Below are 24,542 nucleotides of genomic sequence, written 5' to 3' on the forward strand. Positions count from 1 at the left end.
AGTGCTGGAAGCAAGAGAGGTGGAAGAGCAGGAAGACAGTGATGAGGAAGAAACAGGGTCATTTGCTCTCACACTCTCAGCCACCAATTCAGATACTGGCACTGTGCATACTTTAGAGAATAGCTTAAGAGGTGGGATCTGCACATTGTGAGATACCAGGCATGAGTAGGCTGCAGCCAGGGCAGGGGGAAGAGATGTTGGAGAGTGCAGCTCACTGGAGGGCAGGATTGTACATGAGTCCTACTGCAGAGGACTCATATGAGGATGTCAATGGGACAGCATACAGAAAGATGCAAAGATAAAAACAAAAAAACTGTGGATGCTGGAAATCCAAAACAAAAACAGAATTACCTGGAAAAACTCAGCAGGTCTGGCAGCATCGGCGGAGAAGAAAAGAGTTGACGTTTCGAGTCCTCATGACCCTTCGACAAAAGATGCTGCTGGGTATGCAGACTGGAATTCTTGGTGTGTATGAGAATGCCTGCTGGCACTCGCAAGGACCCTGGAGGAGTGCAGCACCAACTTGTCACCAGGCCACGTGCTGATCTTGGAGGCCGTCTCTCCAGTTTGGAAGGTGGTGGCCAATTCCATAAAAACGTTTGCGGACCCAGCCATGGTGCAGTATCTGGTGACCAATGACTCAGCTGCCATTGCAGCACAGGTTTACGCCACCCAATGTCTGAGGGGCTGCAGTGGAAACTCAGACTGAAGTCATGCAAGCTCAGCTTGCTGCCATCATAGCTGCAGATACCAGACTTCAAAGAGGCTTGTAGGTCGTCACAATTGTCCAGCAATCTGGCCACCAATGCATTGTTAGAATTTCTGGCGTGCCACTTTGGGGCAGTGGCTCCAATGAACATTACCTGCTATTCTCTAGTAGGATGGCAGCATTTCTGGTCCACCACTGTCCTCCTGCCAGTCCACTTGGCTGTTGCCAGCCAGACAGCCCAGACTGCTGCCACCCATGCCAAGGTGGGGCAAATTGAAGTCAGACCACTTAGGCCCAGAGCTGTTCGACAGTGTCCTGTAAGGCTAACTGCAGTCTCCCCGAGTGAAAGTCAGCAGCCTCCCACTGGCCATAATTCAGCCACCGGGGTAGCACTGTGCAGGAGCAGGAGCACCAGGCCAGCTGAAGACACACTGGTGCTAAGGAAATGCATAGGGATGATCAGCTGACTTTTGCATGGAATATGACAAAGTTTGATCTCTAAAGTGAGTTTAGAATGATTGTTTTGTGGTGACATTTATTTCAGCATTGTGAGCAACAGGATGGTCAGTGCCAGAAGGAAGATATGGGACTGTTAGTGAATAGGAAATTGGAGTTGTGTTCACTGGCAACACTGTCACAGGGCCTAGCCCAGAGGGGATATGTTGGTTGCCTCCTCCCTTCTTCCTACTCTCCTTCCTCCTCTTCCTCCAATCCTGACTAAGGATTGTGCCCTTAGGTGGTGGGATTGTGCAGCATGCAGCAGACCATCAAGAACCTGGCTACGTGTTCTGGTGCTTCCAGAGTGGCCCAGGCAGTGTTAACTTTGTTAAAATCCCCTAACATTCTGCTCAAGTACGTTTCGTGCGACAGCATGGCTTTTGTTAAATGTGTGCTGCCCACCTGTGCATGGTTTGTGCACTGGAGTCATGAGCCACGTGGTCAGCCAAGAGCCCTTGTTAGTCTGGTTAGTCATGGAGAGTCAAATGCAGATGGCATAATGGGCTGCCATAGAATTAAGACATCATGACTTACTTCAGGATGCCAAGCGTTGACCTTGATGATTTTCTTTGTACGTTCGCACACCGGTTTGGACATTGATGAAATGGAATCTCTTGCAGTTGCAGGAAAATATGCCACCCACAAAGTGGCATGTGTACAGTGAGTGGCACCTGCATCTTGGGAAAGTTTGCAATCCTCAAGATGCCAAGTGCTCTCTCTGTCTGCTTCTCGCTGGCAAGAGAGAATGAAATGTATTCAACCTCCTGTGCACACAGAGCCTCAGGGACTTTCCTTATGTGACAGTAGAAGGCAATGAAAATATCACTACTTGGAAGCCTGGAAGGTGCTTGAGGTATAAGACTTCATGGCCATCTTCATAGCCACTGGCAATGCCATCCTCATCTTGCTCTGAGGCTGCAGTTCAGGTTGCAATAGTGACAGATTTCAGTGAGCACCTCCCTTGATGAAGCAAAAACATCTGAAGCACTGTTCCTCAATGAGATATAGGTAGGAGAATTGCTCTTTGGAGATCCTGGGTGGATCCTCTCCCCCTCCTCCCTCTTCCAGCAATTTGTCGTCTTCTGTGTTGCCTCTGCTCATTCTCCTGCTGTGGTGTAGGTCAAAGGATGCAAGCTACTGCACCCCTGTCTCGGAGGAAATGATCTGAACAGAACTCTTGAAGTCAGGATCAAGACCTTCAGCATGTGCTACACCACTTTCTGCGGATTTTCGCAACTTTAAGAGGCTGGACAAACCACCAAACACTTCCACAAGCTCAACAACAGGCAATAGAAATCAATCAGCAATTAAACTGAACATCCCTTTCCAACCTTGTAAATAACGCTGGTGTGGTTCCAATTCTCGTTGCTGAATGCAATGTTTTGCAATAGTGAAAGAGGCTGTTACTTTTTGTATTCAGGTAAAAAATAGCACCACTGAGCCAGATTCAGCGTTCCATGATCTGCTTAATCCGCATAGCTCCGGTACTCATCCCTGTTCCTGGACTACGCTCTATTAAAACAGTGGCCGGCACAGCCTGCTCCAGAAGCCTGAACACACACCATTTTAGATGCAAAATGGCATCTGTAGAGTTGAAAATATGGGTACTGCACAATCAAATTTTGTGGCCAGAATGTTAAATGGGAAAGCATAAAAGTGACTGGTTCCAGCAGGAACGTCTTAGTTGTCATATATGAAAATGCCAGAGAGTGAATATGTGGCTATGATTTAAAAAAAATCTTTTCATGCACATGTTTCATATCCTAAATATGAAACCAACCTGTTCCCAAATGTGAGTTATTATTACATTCGTTGGTTCAAATGTTTGGTATTCTAATTCAACACTGTTTTCTCATAGAATGAAGTCGAACTAGGAGAACTACTGATCTCTCTTAATTATTTGCCAAGTGCAGGAAGACTTAATGTGGATATTATTAGGGCAAAGCAACTCCTTCAGACAGATATGAGCCAAGGATCAGGTAAAGATGAGTTTTATTAATACTTTAGTGGTAACTATTGTACAATAAATTGGTAAGGATTTCATATTTAAATCTGTTGTAAGGCAGATCATACACATTATGGGTTATGACTATGTTAACCGTGTTCTGCATTTAAACTTTGATAGATCCATTTGTTAAAGTTCAACTGGTGCATGGATTAAAACTGGTAAAAACAAAAAAAACATCTTGCATGAAGGGCACCATAGATCCATTCTACAATGAATCCTTTAGTTTTAAAGTTCCCTCAGAAGAATTGGAAGATATCAGCTTAGTTTTTACAGGTAAGACTAATACAGTATTCTTTTATTCCCAGTTAATTAATATTCACTGTGAATTAACAATTGGTTACAAATAGCAACCCCTTTGGTTTTGCCTAAAGCATCAATTTCTTTACTCAAGGAAACTATTCAGTTGTACATATGTATTTTTGAAATATATACTGTATTTATATATTTCAATGTTCTCTCATTCTTTAAGATTGATTTTTGATGAAATACACTTGTGCAGGTACCAAGATACTTCGGGTGCTTTGGCCCAAGTGGCAGTGCTTCTTTAATGAACCTTGACATAAAGAGCTGGCAGGTTATTCCACCACGAAGGTCATCACACTTGAGCCTGCTCATAGGGGCGCCCATACATGCATGCTTTCAGTAGGAGTATGACTGGATAATAACCAGGTGCACAAATTATACTTTATTTTCACCATTCCAACTCTGAGGCGTTGCTGTCAATCTTGGAGCCTATTGCTACTCTCGCTGATGTCATCCAACACAGGTATGGAGCAGCAATAGAACTTCTGGTCAATACAGATTGTGCTGCATTGGGTAATGCCTTTACCTGATTCAGCATGCATATTAACATTTTAAAAGGAATGTAATTTTATCTATTGAAGCATCTAAAGCATTAAAGGTGAAAATTTGGAAAGCAATATGTATTGTACATTATTGTTCAATATCGTGTTGCTTCTCATGAAGATGAATTATATTTACTGTATCTTTTGTTTTCAAATAAATCAAAGCAAGCATGATTTTGTAGCTGAGATGGATTGAATATCCCATCAACAAATATTGTCTAGTTAAAAATTTTTATGAGAAATACAAACAAAAATGGTAAAACAGATCCCAGCTAATGTTTACAAATTTACTTCCTGGCACAAGTTTACTGACACAGGCATCCGTGAATCAGACCTTATTATTTCCTTGCCTAAACAACAGTAACTAAATTATGTTTCACATCTGCTCCAACTTTTCCTGTCTGTGTCAATGTACCACAGTGATTAGCAGCATTTTAGCTGGTTAACTAAGTCACTGATGTTACAACATGACCAATGTTGGGAATGAGCAGCCAGTGTTAACTGTCAAGTGCCTTTAACAGAGGAATCGTGTGCACAAACTGCTCAACCTATCAACACTGAGGAATACAGAAATTGCCCAGTAGCTGCCATTCTGGAGTTTAATCAGAGTGAGCCGTGATAATCACAATCTAGCACTTTGGTAAATAGGAAATTATCTTGTTGATTCTTTTATAGGGAAAGAAACTATTGGTAATCTCAGTGTGTCAGTTGGGAGTTTCAGAATTAGAGCTCACTACACCATTGGTCAGCAAGTTGGCAGCTTTCAGCCCTGGAACACAAACCCCAACTCACAATCCAGGCCAGGGCAAGATCACCACAGGGTGATTGTCATCTCTGCAGTAGAAAGAACCTAGAAAGAAGTGAACATGTTCCTAGGTGTTGCACAGACCACAAAACAATCACCATCCTTTCCCTGCCTGCCCAGGATGATGTTTGGCTGGTTGATGGGCTACAAGGTCTATTAAATTTACTAGAACTTAGAGACGTGGGGGAGTGGGGGGATGAATGAAGCGAAGTGGGACTTATATACCAATAAGTATATTCCCCTCCCCCATTGTGATAATGTCCACCACAACCTAATAGATAGTAACACCGATCTATAAAAAGTATTTGAAAAACGTATATATGATAGCGCTTGCTTTAAACGCAACATTAATTGCCCCTCAAAAACAAAATTATGTGGATAATTAAAAACAAAGATGCTGGAAATACTGATCAAGTAAAGTAGCATCTGTGGAGGGAGAAACAGAGTTAATGTTCCAGCTCATTGACCTTTCATCAGAACTGGAAAAAGTTGGAGGTTAAAATTACTCCTCTGGATTTTCCGGTTCTGACAAAAGGTCATCAACTTGAAACTTTAACTGTTTCTCTTTCCATAGATGCTGCCTGATGTACTGAGCATTTGCAGCATCTTCTGTTTTCATTACCTACACATTTGAAGTTCTTCCGACTGAGATTCATCAACTCAAATGAAGCCTTACTTATATCTATCCATTTTGTCGTTTTACAGAAGGATGGGAAAGCATTACTACTCCACACACTCCACCAGGAGCTATACATATATCCAACCCAACTAGACCAAGCTTCAGCGCAGATACAGAGATACCTCCACCACCATCATTTATCGCACAACCAGCATCTGAGCAATCACTAAGCATGGAGGACATTAAACCACCAATTGTTAGGGTGCATTAGCTAAATCACTGCACATTCATAAATATCCCAGATGCATGACTTAAGCAGAGATATGGAAGTCAGTATGCTCATCTTCAATGAGAGCCCATAGGAGAACCAGTGAATCATCCAAATTATACATCACCTTGGACAAGCATTTGAGAAACCTCACTGATTCGAGTACCATGCAACTTAGAAGCATTGTTTCAAAAATTCTCTGATGTAGCTGTGTCTTAAACAGATTGGTACCTTTGCAAATAGTAGACAAAGGAGTGAATGTGATTGCACTAAGTGTTGCTATGATAACATCACATTGCATAATTACCAGGCTAAGATCGTTAAGCATTTATGATTGTATCTATTGATGTTAAATCAGCTCCCTCTTGACATTGGACTTAGTAACTTCTGAAAACCAATTTATTTTACAACCTTATCAATACTGGCTTTTTAAATATGTGTATTGTAAATTGTTGGTGCTAACATATGAACGTATGAATTTGGAGCAAGAGGAGGCCACTTGGCCCCTCGAACCTGCTCCGCCATTCAATAAGATCATGGCTGATCTGAAAGTAACCTCAACCCCACATGCTTGCCAACCCCGATAACCTTTCACCCCCTTGCTAATCAAGAATCTATCTAGTCTGGCTTTAAAAATATTCAAAGACTCTGCTTTCATTGCATTTTGATGAAGAGAGTTCCAAAGACACTCAACCCTCTGAGAGGAACAATTTTGCCACATCTCTGTCTTAAATGAGTGACCCCTGATTTTTAAACAGTGACCCTTAGTTCTAGATTCTCCCACAAGAGGAAACATCCTCCACATTCACCCTGTCAAGACCTCTCAGGATCTTAAAGATTTCAATTAAGTCACCTCTTACTGTTCTAAATTCCAGTGGATACAAACCTAACCTGTCCAACCTTTCCTCATTAGACAATCCCCCAATTCTTGGTATTAGTCCAGTAAACCTTCTCTGAATTGCTTCTAATGCATTTACAAGAAGTATTTAAATGAGCATTTGAAACTCCATAGCACACAGGGCTATGGGCCAAGTGCTAGAATATGGGATTAGAATAGATGGATGCTTGATGGCTGGCACAGACTGAAGGGCCTGTTTCTGTGTTGTATAATTCTATGATTCTACCTTTCTTTAAATGAGACCAGTACTGTACACAGTACTCCAGATGTGGTCTCTTCAGTGTCCTGTACAATTAAAGCATAACCTCCCTACTTTTGTAATCAATTCCCCTCACAATAAACGATAACATTCCACTAGCTTTCTTAATTACCTGCTGTACCTGCATATTTGCCTTTTGTGATTCATGCACTAGGACACCCAGATCCCTCTGAATCTCAGAACTCTGCAATCTGCAAGAAGACCCATTTATGCCAACTCTCTGCTTCCTGTTAGCTCGCCAATCTTTTATCCATGTCGACACATTACCCCTGACACCATGGGCTTTTATTTCCTGTGATAACCTTTGATGTGACACTTGATCAAATGCCTTCTGGAAATCTAAGTACAGCACATCCACCTGTTCCCCTTTATGCACAGCACATTTGACTCCTTCAAAGAACTCCAATAAATTGGTTTAACATGATTTCCCTTTTAAAAACCATGTTGACCCTGCCTGATAACCTTGAATTTTTTCTAAATGCCCTGTTATAACATCTTTAATAATAATTTCTAACATTTTTCTCTATGACAGATCTACAGGCCTGTAGGTTCCTGCTTTCTGTCTCCCTCCCTTTTTGAATAAAGGAGTTACATTTGCTATTTTTCCAATCCAAGGGAATCTTCCCCAAATCTAGGGAAAGCTGCCAATTTCTTAGTAGTGACAAGGATTTAAATACCTGACGTGCAGAACGCTAATACCTTATATTTTAAAAATGCATGTTTTTACCTTACTATCACTGCAGATCTTTCCATTGGTAACAGCAATCCATTTTAATATCTATGAAATGTTAAGCCTTGTAGGAGATAAATACAAAACCCAGGCACATAATCTTGTCACGGATCCGGGGCTAAAGTCTTTGATTCTTTTATGGCATCAAGTAGGAGCTTATTATGTTGGCACGCTCAAGACATGACTTTTTTTGCTGATCACTGAACTTTATTTTTGCATTGGCTATAATCCTATACTTGCCATGGGAAAATACTTGATGATAACGTCTTTGTTTAGATTAAGTATTTTTAAAATTTATTCATAAAGGCAAGTCAAAAGATTTTGAAATGAGTTAGTTTCAAATAATGGTCAAAAGTATGGTGAATAGAAAAAGCATTGTAAGTTAGTACTTTGAATAGAGAAAATAAGCTGGTCATAATTCCCTAAATGAAATAAAGGAGTTATTGAGCAGTATGTTCGCTCCATGAGCATTTTATAAAAGCAGCAAGAATGTGAGAAAAGGCTGCACTTCAAAAATTTACTAAGCATGAAGTCACCTTTCAGTCCAGCAACTTTATTCAATGAGTGACTGGTTCTGCAAACCACAAAGTGGTTCCATTGCAAAGGGCAGAGCCTATTATTAGAGATCAGTTTGGAGCCACGTAATCCTGTCACACTGATGGGCTGCAAACCCAAATCTCCAAAACCACAGCAAGGCTTTGAGGATGTCAAAGCTCCTCTTTGGTGGGGCCTCCATTCAGCTGTAAAATCAATGGTTCCTGAAGAAAACTGAAAAATATCTATTAAAATTTTAATTGTCTCCAATAAAGAGGAGCACTTTGAACAGAAATTCCTCCTCCTATATTTTCTATACCCTGTTAGTTGAATTAGATTGCTATTCCCTTCGAGTACAATTGTGTCCACTGCTTCCCTCCACCTGCTTATTCACTTCCTCCACATCCAGCCCCTTCATCTTCATTTTAAAATCGGAGAGAATTTTCCTCCTGCACCCTTCCCCCACCCACACAACACCCCCCACCCCCACCCCCACCCCGAGTGCTGTAACCTGCACCCTTCCCCCACCCACACAACACCCCCCACCCCCACCCCCACCCACACAACCCCCCCCCCACCGAGTGCTGTAACCTGCACCCTTCCCCCACCCACACACCCCCCCCACCCCCACCCCGAGTGCTGTAACCTGCACCCTTCCCCCACCCACACAACCCCCCACCCCCAACCGAGTGCTGTAACCTGCACCCTTCCCCCACCCACACAACCGCCCCCCCCACCCAGTGCTGTAACCTGCACCCTTCCCCCACCCACACACCCCCCCCACCCCCACCCACCCAGTGCTGTAACCTGTACCCTTCCCCCACCCACACAACCCCCCCCCACCCCCCCACCCAGTGCTGTATTCTGCACCCTTCCCCCACCCACACAACCCTTCAGGTTTTATCCAGTCAGAATATATTTAACTTTCTTAGCCTTATCTTCGCCTCTGAATATATTTGCTGGCAACTGTAAGAATGGCAGGTGTTGGGTATAAAAATGGAAAATGTTGGAATACCCAACAGGTTATGCAACATCTGTGGAGAGAGAAACCGAGTTAACGTTTCAAGTCGAGACCTTTCATCAGGACTAGTATGTTTGGTGCTGGGGATATACACAATTGAAATTGCAGATGAAGGCCCAGAGCCTACTATATGCTTCTTGGTTAACAATCTTGTAAAGAGCTAATAGCAAAGACTGGTCTATTTCGCATCATACAGGATGCAATTTGGGATGACCTCCACTCACCCAGTCCATTGCTCTATACAACAATTTCTCCTTTCATTCTAACGTGACAACTGGCCCTCTTCATGGCACTACCAGATGGACATAGGAGGCAGACATTTTGGAGGGTGAGGGGGTTGTTTTGGGAGGACATATAATTGAGCGAAGCTACTGCCTGCCCAAGGTTTTACCTCTGGTATCGTAGGGAGAGGGGCATTTCAATATTTTTAGTGGGTCCTAGTGGCAATTATGGTGCTGATTACAGCATGAATAGGGGTCCATGTTGAAGGGACATGGTGAAAACATTGTTATTAAATTCTGCCGCTTCATTATGCCAGACTGAGTGACACATTAATCAACTGCATTGCTGAAGCTGACTTTTTAACTGTTAAATTGATTCAAACCCTTAGTAAATCTGAGCACTAGGGATGGAAAAGTGCAGCCCAACTTTGGCTGCCTGTACGTTAACAGAGATATTCTATGTCTCCTGCAGAATTGGCTGGAAATGTGGGCTGGCGGTAAAATGGGTAGAGCTTGGCATAACTAAGCTCCACCCCGAATTCCAATCCTATATACTCCGTTAATGGCCAACCTTCCCACTTGCAGAGCGGCTGGACCTAATCATTCAAAAAGTGAGGGTTTTGCATCTCTAGGCTCTTAGAGTTTTTGGGGCAGCATTTGTATACCATGTAATATAGGATCTTGAGGATCTACCAACCCTTCCAGTCAGCTTTCTTATTGTTCATCCCAGTCTAATTTGAAGGGCAACTAAACTTCCACTGAATATTGAGGTGAGTGAGAAACATCTCAACCTCTTGTTAACTTTTGCCACCTTATCACTGAAGAAATATCATCTACCTAGTTAGTGCTTAATGCTGTCCATATCTTCCTGCAGTGTTTTGGTTAGTACTTGCCAATCAGATGGGGAGTTAACCAGAACCTGCCCCAATAGCTCCATGTTCATGCATCTGATGTTAATGGCATGGAGTTTGTATCAGAGGAAGGGCTGGGTTTTCACCCTGATTGTTTCTGTGCCAGAAAGCAGCCTTCACTGAGAAACTGACTGAAGTTCAGATTTTCATGGGGGGAGGGGGTTGAGCCCGTAATTGATATGGAGACAGGTTTCTGATCCAATTCAAGCCAGAGGGTGCAGGAATGGAGATGGGGCTCATTCAGACACTAACAACAGCCCTCACTAAGGCTGCTTGTCCTAAGGGAGAGAGTTGTGCCAGAGATTACCACTTCACCACGAGGAAGCCTGAGGTCTGGTAGGAGAGGAGGGAAAACCTCTTCCCTGAGGGTGGGAGGAGGAGGTCACCTCATCATGTTGCAGGGGCACCTCTCTGTTCAGCATCACCTCTCTCCATCTCCAATTCCTCCTCCTCTCTTGCCTCTGCTCCTTCCCCGATGAACTGTCCCCCTCCAGGACCTCGCCATCCTCATTGTCCACACCTCCCTGGAGGCTGATGTTATGGAAAGCGGAGCAAACCATCAACATGACCAAGACCAGTGCAGGAGGGTATGGACGGGCACCACCCAGTCAGTCCAGGCACTGACCTACTGCCCTCTGACTCTGCAATGCCCCATCAGTTTTGAATCTGATGTGTTGTCCAGTTTTGGTGAAGAGGGCATGTATCATCTGGGTGATGCACCAATGTGCAGCTGCCAGTGAGATGCCACAGAGGTCTGCACTGACCAGGGGACAGATACCAGTGGCTGTCTGCCCAGAGAGTCTCAGCCTCCTTCAGCACTGGTTTCAGTCTTTTCCAGGTCTCTTTACCTCGGCCCATGGATCTTCTGTTTGGGATGGTGTCTCCCTCTCCTGTAGCCCCCGATGCCTGTCACACTGCCCTTCCTGTGTATGCTGCTGTCCTTCGTCCCCAATGGCCTCTATTTCCAAGGGTGCAGCACCCCTTTCCAGGCGCGGTTCCTGTTGCTCAGGTGGTGTCCGAGCGACCTTGCCCACGGCTCTGATGCCCACAAGATACCAGGATGGTGATGACCCTGACTTGACAAAGTTCTTATTGCTGACTGTACCCTTGTCCTGTGACGGACTGCTCTAACTCTTACTTCAAAGGGGTAAGTTTTTGCACCTATCAGCCAATATAGTTATCATTAGAGACTTTTCCAGCCTCCATGACAGCCCCCAACATGGCGCTCACCTGCCTTCGGCAGGCCTGAGCCAGCCACCAATAAGAAAATCCAAAATGTTTAGGCAAACAGGTTTTTAACACGTCCTTAACTATTGGAATTGGCCTGAACCGGACAGCAGGTGAGTTCCCGGCCTGTTTTCCCCCTGCCCTCGAGAAAACTTTCTCACACCAGGAAAAGAGGTGGAATATTCAGATGTACAATGCCCCAGCTGCCCACTTCTGTTCTGGCCCAGTCAGGCCCTGAAAATTCATCGCAAAGCTTCTTCTCTATGATTTTTAAAAATATGTTATTATATTTTTTCTTATTCATTCATGGGCTGTGGGCTTCGCTGGCTGGGTCAGCATTTATTGCCTATCCCTAGTTGCCCTTGAGAAGGTGGGGGTGAGCTGCCTTCTTGAGCCGCTGCAGTCCATGTAGTGTAGGTACACCCACAGTGCTGTTAGGGAGGGAGTTCCAGGATTTTGACCCAGCGACAGTGAAGGAACGGTGATATATTTCCAAGTCAGGATGGTGAGTGACGTGGAGGGGAACTTCCAGATGGTGGTGTTCTCATCTATCTGCTGCCCTTGTCCTTCTGGATGGTAGAGGCTGTGGGTTTGGAAGGTGCTGTCTAAGGAGCCTTGATGAGTTCCTGCAGTGCATCTTGTAGATGGTACACACACTGCTGCTACTGTGCGTCGGTGGTGGAGGGAGTGAATGTTTGTGGATGTGGTGCCAATCAAGTGGCTGCTTTGTCCTGGATGGTGTTGTGCTTCTTGAGTGTTGTGGGAGCTATACTCATCCAGGCAAGTGGGGAGTATTACATCACACTCCAGACTTGTGCCTTGTAGATGGTGGACAGGCTTTGGGGAGTCAGGAGGTGAGTTACTCATCGCACGATTCCTAAACTCTGACCTGGTCTTGTAGCCACAGTATTTATATGGCTGGTCCAGTTCACTTTCTGGTCAATGGTAACCCCCAGGATGTTGTTAATGGGGAATTCAGTGATGTTAATTCCATTGAACATCAAGGGCTAATGGTTAGATTCTCTCTTGTTGGAGATGGTCATTGCCTGGCACTTGTGTGGTGTGAATGTTACTTGCCACTTGTCAGCCCAAGCCTGGATATTGTCCAGGTCTTGCTGCATTTGGACATGGACTGCTTCAGTATCTGAGGAGTCCCAAATGGTGCTGAACATTGTACAATCATCAGTGAACATCCCCACTTCTGACCTTATGATGGAGGGAAGATATTTGCTGAAGCAGCTAAAGATGGTTGGGCCAAGGACACTACCCTGAGGAACAGTGATGCCCTGGGACTGAGATAACTGACCTCCACAACAATCTTCCTTTGTGCTAGGTATCACTCCAACTAGTGGAGAATTTTCCTTCTGATTCCTATTGACTCCAGCTTTGGTCAAATGCTGCCTTGATGTCAAGAGCAGTCACTCTCATCTCACCTCAGGAGTTCAGCTCTTTTGTCCACATTTGAACCAAGGCTATAATGAGGTCAGTGGCCCTGGCGGAACCAAACTGAGCGTCAGTGAGCAGGTTATTGCTGACTAAGTGCCACTTGATAGCATTGTTGATGACCCCTTTCATCATTTTGCTGATGATGGAGAGTAGACTGATGGGGCAGTATTTAGCCATGTTGGATTTATCCTGCTTTTTGTGTACAGGACATATCTGGGCAATTTTCCACTAAGCTGGGTAGATGCCAGTGTTGTAGCTGTACAGGAACAGCTTGGCTAGGGGCACAGCTACTTCTGGAGCACAAATCTTCAGTACTATTGCTGGTGTATTATCAGAGCCCATAGCTTTTGCAGTATCCAGTGCCTTCAGCCGTTTCTCGATATCACCTGGAGTGAATCGAATTGACTGAAGACTGGCATCTGTGATGCTGGGGACCTCTGGAGGAGGCCAAGGTGGATCATCCACTCGGCACTTCTGACTTCTGCCTTATCTTTTGCACTGATATGCTGGGGTCCTCCATCATTGAGGATGGGGATGTTTGTAGAGCCTCCTCCTCCAGTAAGTTGTTTATGTGTCCACCACCATTCACGACTGGATGTGGCAGGACTGCAGAGCTTAGAACTGATCCGTTGGTGTGGGATCGCTTAGTTCTGTCTTTCGCACGCTGCTTCTGCTCTTTGACACACAAGTAGTCCTGCGTTGTAGCTTCACCAGGTTGACACCTCATTTTTAGACATGTCTGGTGCTGCTTCCAGCATGCCCTGCTGCACTCTTCACTAAACCAGGGTTGATCTGCCAGTTTGGTAATGGTAGAGTGGGCAAAATGCCAGGCCATGAGGTTACAGGTTGTGTTCAAGTGCAATTCTGCTGCTGCTGCTGTTGGCCCACAGTGCCTCATGGATGCTCAGTTTTGAGATCTGTTTGAAAGTAACATTTAGCAGAGTGGTAGTTCCACTCAACCTGAGGAAGGATACCCTCAATGTGAAGACGAGACTTTAGGCAGAATTACACAGGGATCTGTCCTGTTGGTAGGATGGAACATACCCAGGGATGGCAATGGTGATGGTGATGTCTGGGGTATTATCTGTAAGATATGGTTCCGTGAGGATGACTATGTCAGGCTGTGGCTTGACTATTCTGAGAGACAGCTCTCCCTGGTGTTAGTAAGGATGACTTTGCAGGGTGCACAGGGCTGAAATTGCCATAGTCAATGCCAGATGATTTGTCTGCTTTCATTCCTTTTCATAGGCTTTGTAGCAGTTTGCTTGCAAGTCCATTTCAGAGAGTCTGGAGTCACATGTAGGCCAGACTAAATAAGGACTGCAAATTTCCTTCCCTAAAGGTCATTCATGAACTAAATGAGTGTTTGCAACAATTGACAATGGTTTCATGGTCCCTATTACCAAGACCAGTTTTTTAAAAGAAAAAATTCCAGATTTATTAATTGAATTTAAATTCCACCAGCTGCCATAGTGGGATTTGAAGCATTAGCCTAGATCTCTGGGTCACTAGTCTGGTGACATTGCCACTGTCTCCCCTGTACTGGTTATTAAAGTTATGTTAATTGTTAATGTTATTTGTTACTTGTTAAATCTTGTCAATGTTACAGTTTTATAACAGTTTCACAAGGGTAAAATTTGAAAACCAGCATCATTCTGGAAAATGAGTGTTAACCTTTATCTTGTTGAAACTAGTTGAAATGATCAGTAGGAATCCATGTGTGACAATCTGAACATCAAGAGTTGTGCCCTAGTGGGAATTTCAGTAAACACTGATGAGTTTTTTGTACTTTTTCACATGGTGTGAAAAACACCAGCTGTACAAGTGTGATCCTTCCTTATGTTGTATCTAGAGACAGCATTTGGCAATAGACATCGGATACCAGTGATTACAGGTCTGCCACGAATGGAGGGAAACAGTTTGAGATGATGCATGAGTGTCACATCACACATTAAAGTGAACACTTTCCTATTGGTGCCAGTACATTAAATAAACCTAATAAGTAGCATTTATTTAAAAGTACCAAAACAATATTTATTGAGGCGCAAGAACATGAGGATTTAGGAGGCATATTTGTGTTTGGCACAATTACAATGCTTGTGGAAATACTATTGGTACTGATAATTGTTCATGTGTGTGTTAGGTGATTGAGAACTCAGATTCATTGTTGTATACTCAGTTGTGACGATGAGCCAGTGTAACCATCAATCCACAAATTATAAAGGCATTGTATTTATTGTGACAAAATTATTTTCATGCAAAGTTGTTCAACTAAATTGCAGCACATTGAAATGTTTAGTATGTCAGAGAGTCAGCAGAGCAAACAGGTAGAGTACAGTATTTTGAGAATAGACGTCAAAACAGATGAAAAGCAAACCACCTGTCACTTGATGAGGATAATATCGATGATCGGTATCAGTTCTGTTGTGGAGATCACAATTCAGGGAGGACACTATAGTAGAAACAAAAATATTAATTTGCTGACAAAACTTTGTCTGAATTGGTTGATGCAACATTGGACAGAAAAATCCTTTTGGATCTGGGTGACATCGCTAGCGTGTCTGGCATTATCCAGTCACCACCCTGTCCCTAATCCTTAGGACACTCATGAGGAATCCAACAATTTTATCAAGCTTTGGAAAGCTATTAAGGTAAGATAACAGTAACTATAGAAAGAGTAAAAGTTCAGACATTCTTTATAGCAACTGTTGCAAACTTTTTGTAAACTCTTGCATGAGCCAAACATAGTATTGTGGTTTAAATGAATATGTCCTCTACACATGGAGCAGGATCTTTAGGTTGGCGAGCAGGGGGTGGGGCCCCTCACCGACATGTAAAATGACGCGGGATGATGTCAGGCGGAACTCCCGACATCACTGCGCCCCATTTAAATTTTCAGGTTAACAGGGGCGCAGCTGAACCAGCTGTGCACCCGCCGACCTGTCAACGGCCTATTGAGGCTATTGACAAAATCATTAATCTCATTAATGGACCTCCCTGTCCAAAGGTCGGCGGGCAGGCTGGGGGTCCTAGCGGGCTTCAGAAAGAGAATGAAACCTCATCCACGGGCGGGATCAGGTTTCATGAGGGCTTTTAAAAATGTAATAAATGTTTGACTTGAAGTGATGGACATAAAGTCAGGGACATTTTGTTTTTGTACCTTTACCATTTGTACATTTGGCACCGATCTCCCTAAGGCAGCACTTAGCCTCAGGGAGATGAGCGGGTTCTTTCAAGCACTCCCGGCTGAGGGAATCCCCACCTGCCTGCACAGGGAGTGTATAGCGCTTCCTGGTGGACGTCACGCTGGGCGGGCCTTAATTGGCCCACCCACATAAAATGGCGGCGCGCACCTGCCTGCGCCCGCTGCTGCACTCCCCACCCCTCCACCCCCCCCCCCCCCCCCCACCCCCACCCCACGACGGGAATTCTTCCAATAGTGGGAGAAAATCAACTATGCTTTTATAGACATTTTGTAGAAAAGCATACTGTAATAAAATCAGTTGTAATTCACAAATTGGAGATGAAGCCTCTAGTGGTTAAGATAAGTGAGCATATTCTGTTAGTTATGACCTGTGTTGTAATTATGTGAGTGAATGGCCATGCCTCTGTGGTTTGGCGCAGCAGCTGTGAATGAAACATGTCCTGTTGACCTGAAGTACTATTGCCTGACTCACCCACATAAACAAAGTTAATGCCCTTATTTGCCTATCAGCTCCATGTTTAGAATTCCACTTGTTGCTTCTTCCAGATCAAAGTGACATTCAACATCACACCAGAGATGGAGGTTGCCGAGAGAACATCATGCTGTCCAGAGAGTCCTGTTCACTGCGAACTGACTGCGTGCAAGTCTTTTCTGGGTGAGATGGTCACTAAGATGGATTGGATTGGACCCCACACACAGGCCTACAATTGTGCAGTGGGTTGAGTATAATACCTTCTGTGGCAAACGTCACAGCTTCACAGTAAGAGCTGCCATTACTGTACGATAATAATGTTCTTTCATTACTTGTGCCGGCCAATACTCATACTGTACATATAAATTTCTTCACAGCTCAGCAAGTGCAGCTATTGGCACTTCACAGGAGGAATAGCAGTGGGAGCTTCCCTCTTACACTCCAAGCACAGAAACCACAGAGCACACATTACCCACTTCTCAAGTTAGCGATACAAAGCATGAAGATAATGGCACCACTGGTCATAGGATAAGAGCAGGTGAGTCTTCAGAGAGGCCCAAAGGTGCTCAACAAGGAAACAAGAAGTTCTGCCATAGCTGAAGAATTAAGAGCCTGTACAGGGCTCTTTGGACAGAGGATGCTGAATAACGTGCTGGGTGTGTTCACCATATGGCTTTAGAGAGAGCATCATGAGGGAAGACAAGAACTGGAAATGAATCTATTGCCCAGATCCCAAGCAACAACATAGTGATTCAAGAGGTATCAACAGCTTCAGGTCTGATGTACATCATGTGGATGTTCTGGTAAATAATGTATTAGCAACACTAAGTGAAACCATAGTGTTCAAGATGCACATGATAATCACCCAGCAGCTGTAGTGCACTTAGGATACAAAATGTCGGAAGTTGTGGAGGGGCCGGTCTTCACTCATCAGAACTCCGAAACACCAATTGCAGGAACTCAGTTAAGTGCATTGTTCTGTGGTCCAGCATTCCTTAATTACATGCTTCATGGTCGCATGATGGCAAGTCAGGTTTTCTGCTTCTGTTGACAATTAAACAGGATAACCACCAAAGCTAGCACCAGTCCCAGGTGGATACATCCAAAACATTTTGAATGGGAGCTTCTGAAAGTGATGGTCTCAAACCCACCATCTCTGTGAAGGATCTGTTCAGGTACATGGGAAGACCACCACCATCCAAGCTAAATTCCGTTCTGAATTGGACTTATATTGTTATTCCTTCATTGTTGCTGGGTCAATGTCCTAACAACATTGCAGGACTGCTATCAACTTATGGACTGCAGCAACCCCATTTACCTTTTAAGGGCAACTAACGATATGCAATAAATGCCAAACTTGATACCAAGTTTATATCCTGAGAATGATTTTCTTAAAGTGACACAGCTCATGGTGAAACATGAAAGGCTTTCTTCATTCTCAAAAGATGATGGGGCAATTGGATTGTCACAAACCCCAAGGATCAGTGCACTTTGAGATACATTAGGAGACATAACAGGTTCTAAAAGAGCACTAGGAACACAAGAGCATTGCAACAAACACAGATACAGTAAATTCATGCTGCTCATTTGCATGTTGGCACATATTAAAATAAACTTGTGCTATAAATTCATACAGAAGTGCCACCTTTTTGATAAGCTGTCAGCATTGTCCAATCATCCGTCTGCTAAAGACCTGTTTGATCAGCACGTTTGATGCAGATTTGGGCATCATTACAGTGGGACCTCTGCTCAGCTGCACGTCTTATGAAGAGGCATGTCTGGTTATCAATATATAACCTACATCAAGCTCCAGCCAACCAACTAGACTTCTCTCCCATGAGACCTAGGAGCAGAAGTGGGCCTTTCAGCCCATCGAGACTGCTCTGACATTCACTGAGATCATGGCTGATCTGTGAATCCTCAACTCCACTTTCCTGCCTTTTCCCCATAACCCTTGATTCCCTTACTGATTAAAAATCTGTCTATCTCAGCCTTGAATATACTTACTGACCCAACCTTTGCGGTAAAGAATTCCACAGATTCACTACCCTCTGAGAGAAGAAATTCCTCCTCATCTCTGTTTTAAATGGGCGACCCCCTTACTCTAAGATTATGCCCTCTGGCCCTAAACTCTGCCCCAAGGGGAAACAACCTCTCAGTATCTACCCTGTCAAGCCTCCTAAGAATCTTATATGTTTCAATAAGATTGCTTCTCATTCTTCTAAATTCCAATGAGTACAGGCCCAACCTACTGAACCTCTCCTTTATAAGAAAATCCCTCCATTCCCGGAATCAGCCTAGCGAACCTTCTCTGGACTGCCTCCAATGCCAATATATCTTTCCTTAGATACGGGGGCCAAAACTGTGCGTAGTGTTCTAAGTGTGGTCTAACTAGTGCCTTGTATAGTTTCCTTAGAACTGAGTAATCTTGAATTGGCAGAGAAGGTGGGCATCATGGATACTTGTTCACCTCTGAAACTTGTGGTCCCATAGCATCGTGCAAATTAAGGGACTGCAATCCCAAATTAGACAAATGCCAAATTTCTTAATACAATGGGCCCCAGTTTGTTCTCTAAGTAACAGTAAGGCACTTACATGTATATGCTAAAGCAATTTCAAGCACAGAGCAGATGTGCAGTTAAATGTGACTACCCAAATGTTGCAGTTAGAGTTGCGCCAATCCATCATTTGCTTTGTGAAAACAGTAATTCATTCTCCCTCTCACCATTGAATGTTATGATGTTTCAGCATTTGTATGATAGATACAAACTGAATCTATCTTAATACAAAAGCAAACCCATCTCAGATAACTTGGGCTAGTAATTAAAAACTTAATTGCCCTTTTAATGATGTGATTATTGTTAATTACTGCCAAGCAACCTCCCTGGCCCAGAAAGATGGCATTCATAGAACATACAGAACAGGAGCAGTGCTATTGGCTCAGTTAGTCCATGCTGCCAAGCACTGAATGGTGCTGAATAATCGATTAACCCTAAACAACAAGGAAGACCCACCAGCTAGTGGAGGCCATTCCTCCTTCGGGATTGGTTTGTACGGCCAGACAGCAATGCAGTGGTGCCTGGAGTATGGACCATGTTGTGCCTGGAAGCTGCTAGTTGTATACAAATTGATTGGAATCATTAGTTGGTGCCCCAATTGCAATCTCAATCTCCTTTAACATAAAGGTTTTAATTGGTATTAATTAGCAATGGCAACTTAACTAAAGCTACATGTTCGTGCCAGAGTGCAAAATGAGAATAGCATTAAAATTGCACAGGCATTTTTTCTTGATTTCCCACCTTCCCTCAATGGGTGCAATCAGAGAAAAATATGGCGCTACAATTCTATTTATTACAGTGTGTCAAAGGAAATGAGGCAGTTATTAAATGAGGCCCATTAAGATTCTGTGAAAGGCAAAGCTTTTAGGCCCAGCATCTGTTAAAGATTCCCGTGCTGCCAGCCAAATGGTATTTTTCTGAAAGCTATGGACATTATATTATTAAAAGAAATATTTTACCTGGAACTCTTTCATTGAATATCATTATTTGCAGTGGTTGGTACAATGGAGTAAGCATACTAATGACTCTTAAAAATTAGGCTTACTTAAAATAACCAATCTCTGTAAACTAATATTGTTAGTAAAGCTCCCGAGTTGTCTTACTGAAAGCAATTTCAGAATTGCACATTAAGACTTTATGCAGACACTTGTTGAAATTATATTATGTGCAAATGGAGAATATTAAAAATGTCTAATCCTTTTAGCTTTTAATTAGAATTGCATTTCATTCTTTTATTTGACTTCTTCAAGAATGGCTTCTAAAAGCCAGTATATCAATTTATTATGAACAATCAGAACAGATAATGAAATAATGACAAATGCTATTAAAGGTAGCCCAGGTTTTGTTCAGGGCATCTAACAGCATCTCCTGTTAGTTGGGCATGTTGGTACTTGTTTGGTACTTAATTTTTTGCATTGCAAATTGCTGGAAGTGTGAGCTGATGATACCTTAGCAAAGGAAACAGGTCTTCTGGGACCTGAGTGAACTATGTACCCCCTCTTAACCAATCAGATTGGAGAATTGTGAAATTAGCAGTGCAAGGACTGAGAAAGAAGTGTAAATTAGAGTGGGTGAATTCAATGTCAAATCAAGTATACCAAGAGCGATAAAGAAAGGGAGAGAACAATTGGCTTAAGAGGGAAAGAAAAAAGATGCAGATAGGAAATGTAAAAAAAAAACTATTAAATTAAAATTTGACATTTTAAAATCTCCAACAATTAAAACCTGAAGGATTAAGCTTTCGCAATTTTAATTGCCCTCTTTCTAGGCCAGGGAGGTTGCTTGACAGTAATTAACAATAATCACATCATTAAAAGGGTATTTAAGTTTTTAATTACTTGCCCAAGTTATCTGAGATGGGTTTGCTTTTGTATTAAGACAGGTTCAGTTTGTACCTATAATACAAATGCTGAAACATCATAACATTCAATGGTGAGAGGGAGAATGAATTACTGTTTTCAAAAAGCTAATGATGGAGTGGCACAACTCTAACTGCAACATTTGGGTAGTCACATTTAACTGCACATCTGCTCTGTGCTTGAAATTGCTTTAGCATATTCATGTAAGTGCCTTACTGTTACTTTGAGACCAAACTGGGGCCCTGTACTGTATTAGGAAGTTTGGTGTTTGTCTAATTTGGGATGGGATGGCATAGTCATTTCCCCCCTATTCAATTTTTGCAGCTGTGTTTGTTTACATTCTGTATCATGTCGACATGCTTTGTAGCAGGAGGCACTGGATCACAATCTACAATAAAGACATGAGCTAATTTTCTACTTCCTACCTCAGAAGCACCAAGTCTAATCGTAGTTCTCCAACTGTTGCCATGGTTGAGATCATTTAACCCCACTCAGCCTTGCCTGGTTTTAATAACAAAACAATTAGTATTTTGCTTTTCTCATTATTGTACATTATCTGCTCATGCTTTTGGAACTGAACGTAAACAGTTAACACCATAACTAAATGAGATAGGTAATTAGCCATGGTCCATGAAGAACCATAGGCACCTTTCTCTGTTAGAGAGAGACAAGTGGTTATATTGCTTGAGGATCACCACTCCATTATCAAGCAGGGGACCGGAGGTAGTCCTCTATGAATAACCACAGCCAGCATGGGGCCTCAAACCACACTGTTGGTGTCATTCTACGGTACACTCTAGCCATCTAGACAACTGAGCTAACAAACTCCAGAACTAAATGTAAAAGTTTTTTGATAACCATACTTGACAGTGCAAACTAAAAAATTTTGAAAGAGTCTTTCCTGTGGTAAGAATTTGGGATCAGAAATCCTTTGTTCAGAGGGTGCTGCAGTTTTTTTAGGTTATTAACCAACTGACAGTAAATAATTAATGGTATGTCCTCCATATGCAACTCTGTCACGCAATAAAAACAAAAACAAAAAAACTGCGGATGCTGGAAATCCAAAACAAAAACAGAATTACCTGGAAAAACTCAGCAGGTCTGGCAGCATCGGCGGAGAAGAAAAGAGTTGACGTTTCGAGTCCTCATGACCCTTCGACAGAACTTGAGTTGAACTCAAGTTCTGTCGAAGGGTCATGAGGACTCGAAACGTCAACTCTTTTCTTCTCCGCCGATGCTGCCAGACCTGCTGAGTTTTTCCAGGTAATTCTGTTTTTGTTCTGTCATGCGATGTTATCTTTTTTATGTTATACATTGGAACTGAGCTGAACAGGCCAAACTCATTCAGTGCTTGGGTAAGGGATGGTTAATGCCACTCCTATTTCAGTTTGGCGTTATTAATGTTTACAATGAGCAGGATTTTAAATTTCATTTACTGTATTAGCTAAGTGGCAAACATTTATTTAATTATATTCAACAATTTACATCTTCCAAACCTCGGAGCAAATGGAGGAATTGGCTTGGCAACAATCTGTGATTGATTATTTTTTTCTTTTTGAGATGCTAAATGAAATTATGACTGTGGCTTCCGAGAGCAAACTGCATTATGGAAACGGAATTAGCCTGAGCAGAACTGATACAGAAACTGATATTTTGTGCCTTGTTTATTTCTATCACAGCTAGTTTCATAAATGGTTTTAAAAAGCTCCAGTTGATTTTTAAAATGCCTATTGTACAAGGACAGAAGATGTAAATATCAACAGTATTTTTCCTGTTTGTGTAATTGTGGTTTCAATTCAGCTACAAATGACATGAGCCATTAAACTGGATCATGCTGTGCCTGTTTTCCAGGTGGGAAACAGTTGGAAAGAGGTCTGATATAGAAGACCAGCCTTCCATGCCCAAGTTCTAATTAATGTCATGTTAGCTGGGGTATTGTAGAGGCATTCCTAGCTGCTGTCTATTACAGGCTGGAGATCATTAGCTTAGTAAGTGCATGTCTTAAGACCCGAGCTGCAATCTTTTCTGTACGCTGAATGCAGCTGCTGTTAAGTTTGCGATGGCCAGGATTACAAGATCTACACCTTTAAAAGTGGTAAGTTTACGGGTGGAAAAAGTGAGCAATAAAGGACTATTTTCAGAGCACAACATATTGCTCAGGATCTGCACCCTGTACCTGCCAAACTGCGAAATGCGTTTTCCCCGATAGCCTAAAATGGTTGTTGGAACCCCTGTCCAATTTAATGAGGGGCCAAATGCCAGTTTAAGGAACACTTTCTGGATATTGGGCAGCACTGATTAGAGCATTGAGCTGGAACTCTCCTCCTGATTCCATTGCCCAAATTGCAGAGAAGCAAAGCAAGGTGATCACTCTGGAGGGATGTAGGTGCTGGTAGCTCATCACAATTTTTAAATTGAAGTCCAGGCACCAGTTTTGAATGAATTTATAGACTCCAGCTTCTTGCACATGTTCTGTGTGCGCTGAGTGTTCTGTACACGAAAACTGGCCTGAACCAATTTCTGGGACAACATGCCCTCAAATCATTTGATGCAATACAGTTCTTCCAGATCTAGTCAGTTTTGCAAATCAGCAAAAAACTAATTAACTGGACTTGTGCATCTGAATGCTCACCGGATTACTTGAGTGAACAGTGACAAGATTGTTGCTCGGTAATACAGAACTTGAATATTGCTGCATTATTGCAGGAATGCCAAATTTCAAAATGATCACAACAATTTATACTATAGGAGAAAAGGTTGCTGATTGGTTGGCAAGTTAACTCTGATTTGGCAAGGCGTTGCCATGGAAAAAGCAATGGAGAACCATGGGCTCTCCAAACTCTCAGATAATTCAAAAAAGGTACAAGGCTTGAACATTTTCCTTTTGTTTGCAGAGAACACCCTGTATGTGAATGTCTGTCACTTGTAGCAAAGAAAATGAGCCACATTACAAGTTTGATTATCTTAAATTGGCTGTTAGTGTACTATTAGTGCACTCAGGATTGTTCAGCAAGTGCTGCCCAATCACGGAATCACATCTAACAGTAAAGGTTTTGTTTTGGGTTTTGCAAGTGCAGGCTGGTTGAGTCCAATCTATACTCTTCCTGTTATAAACAAGCAAAACAAAATGCTGTTTGATTTGATCAGCCAATCGCAAGGATATACAGCCTGTGTACCTGGTACATCCATGCATATGCAGGGACCTGTTCTTGTACACCACACAGACTGCAAATATTCACTTTCTAGTATGTGACTCTGGAGTGTGGCATGCTAAATGCAAAATTTTCTTTTATACCTGTAGTGTTGCTCACGGTCAAATAATGTAGCTGCATACCATCTATTCCCAGAGGGCAGCAGGATGGGGACTCATCCAGGAGAAGAACATGAAACATTTCTTTTGTGGGCCCCCAAGCTGTCCACAAGAGATTGAAGGCAGGAAGGACAGGCCC

The 24,542-nt window shown here is 42.9% G+C and overlaps 1 protein-coding gene across 1 annotated transcript in view; it reads left to right on the plus strand.

Moving 5' to 3' along the window:
- Window positions 1-24,542, plus strand: part of syt17 (synaptotagmin XVII) — a 78,987-nt gene that overhangs the window by 37,113 nt on the left and 17,332 nt on the right. The window contains exons 6-7 of the mRNA XM_041206710.1: window positions 3,066-3,186; window positions 3,333-3,488. Coding sequence (XP_041062644.1) covers window positions 3,066-3,186; window positions 3,333-3,488 — 277 coding nt within the window. The remainder of the gene's footprint in view (window positions 1-3,065; window positions 3,187-3,332; window positions 3,489-24,542) is intronic.

This window comes from Carcharodon carcharias, chromosome 15 (genome assembly GCF_017639515.1).
Source record: "Carcharodon carcharias isolate sCarCar2 chromosome 15, sCarCar2.pri, whole genome shotgun sequence".
In the NCBI taxonomy this organism is placed as follows: Eukaryota; Metazoa; Chordata; class Chondrichthyes; order Lamniformes; family Lamnidae; genus Carcharodon; species Carcharodon carcharias.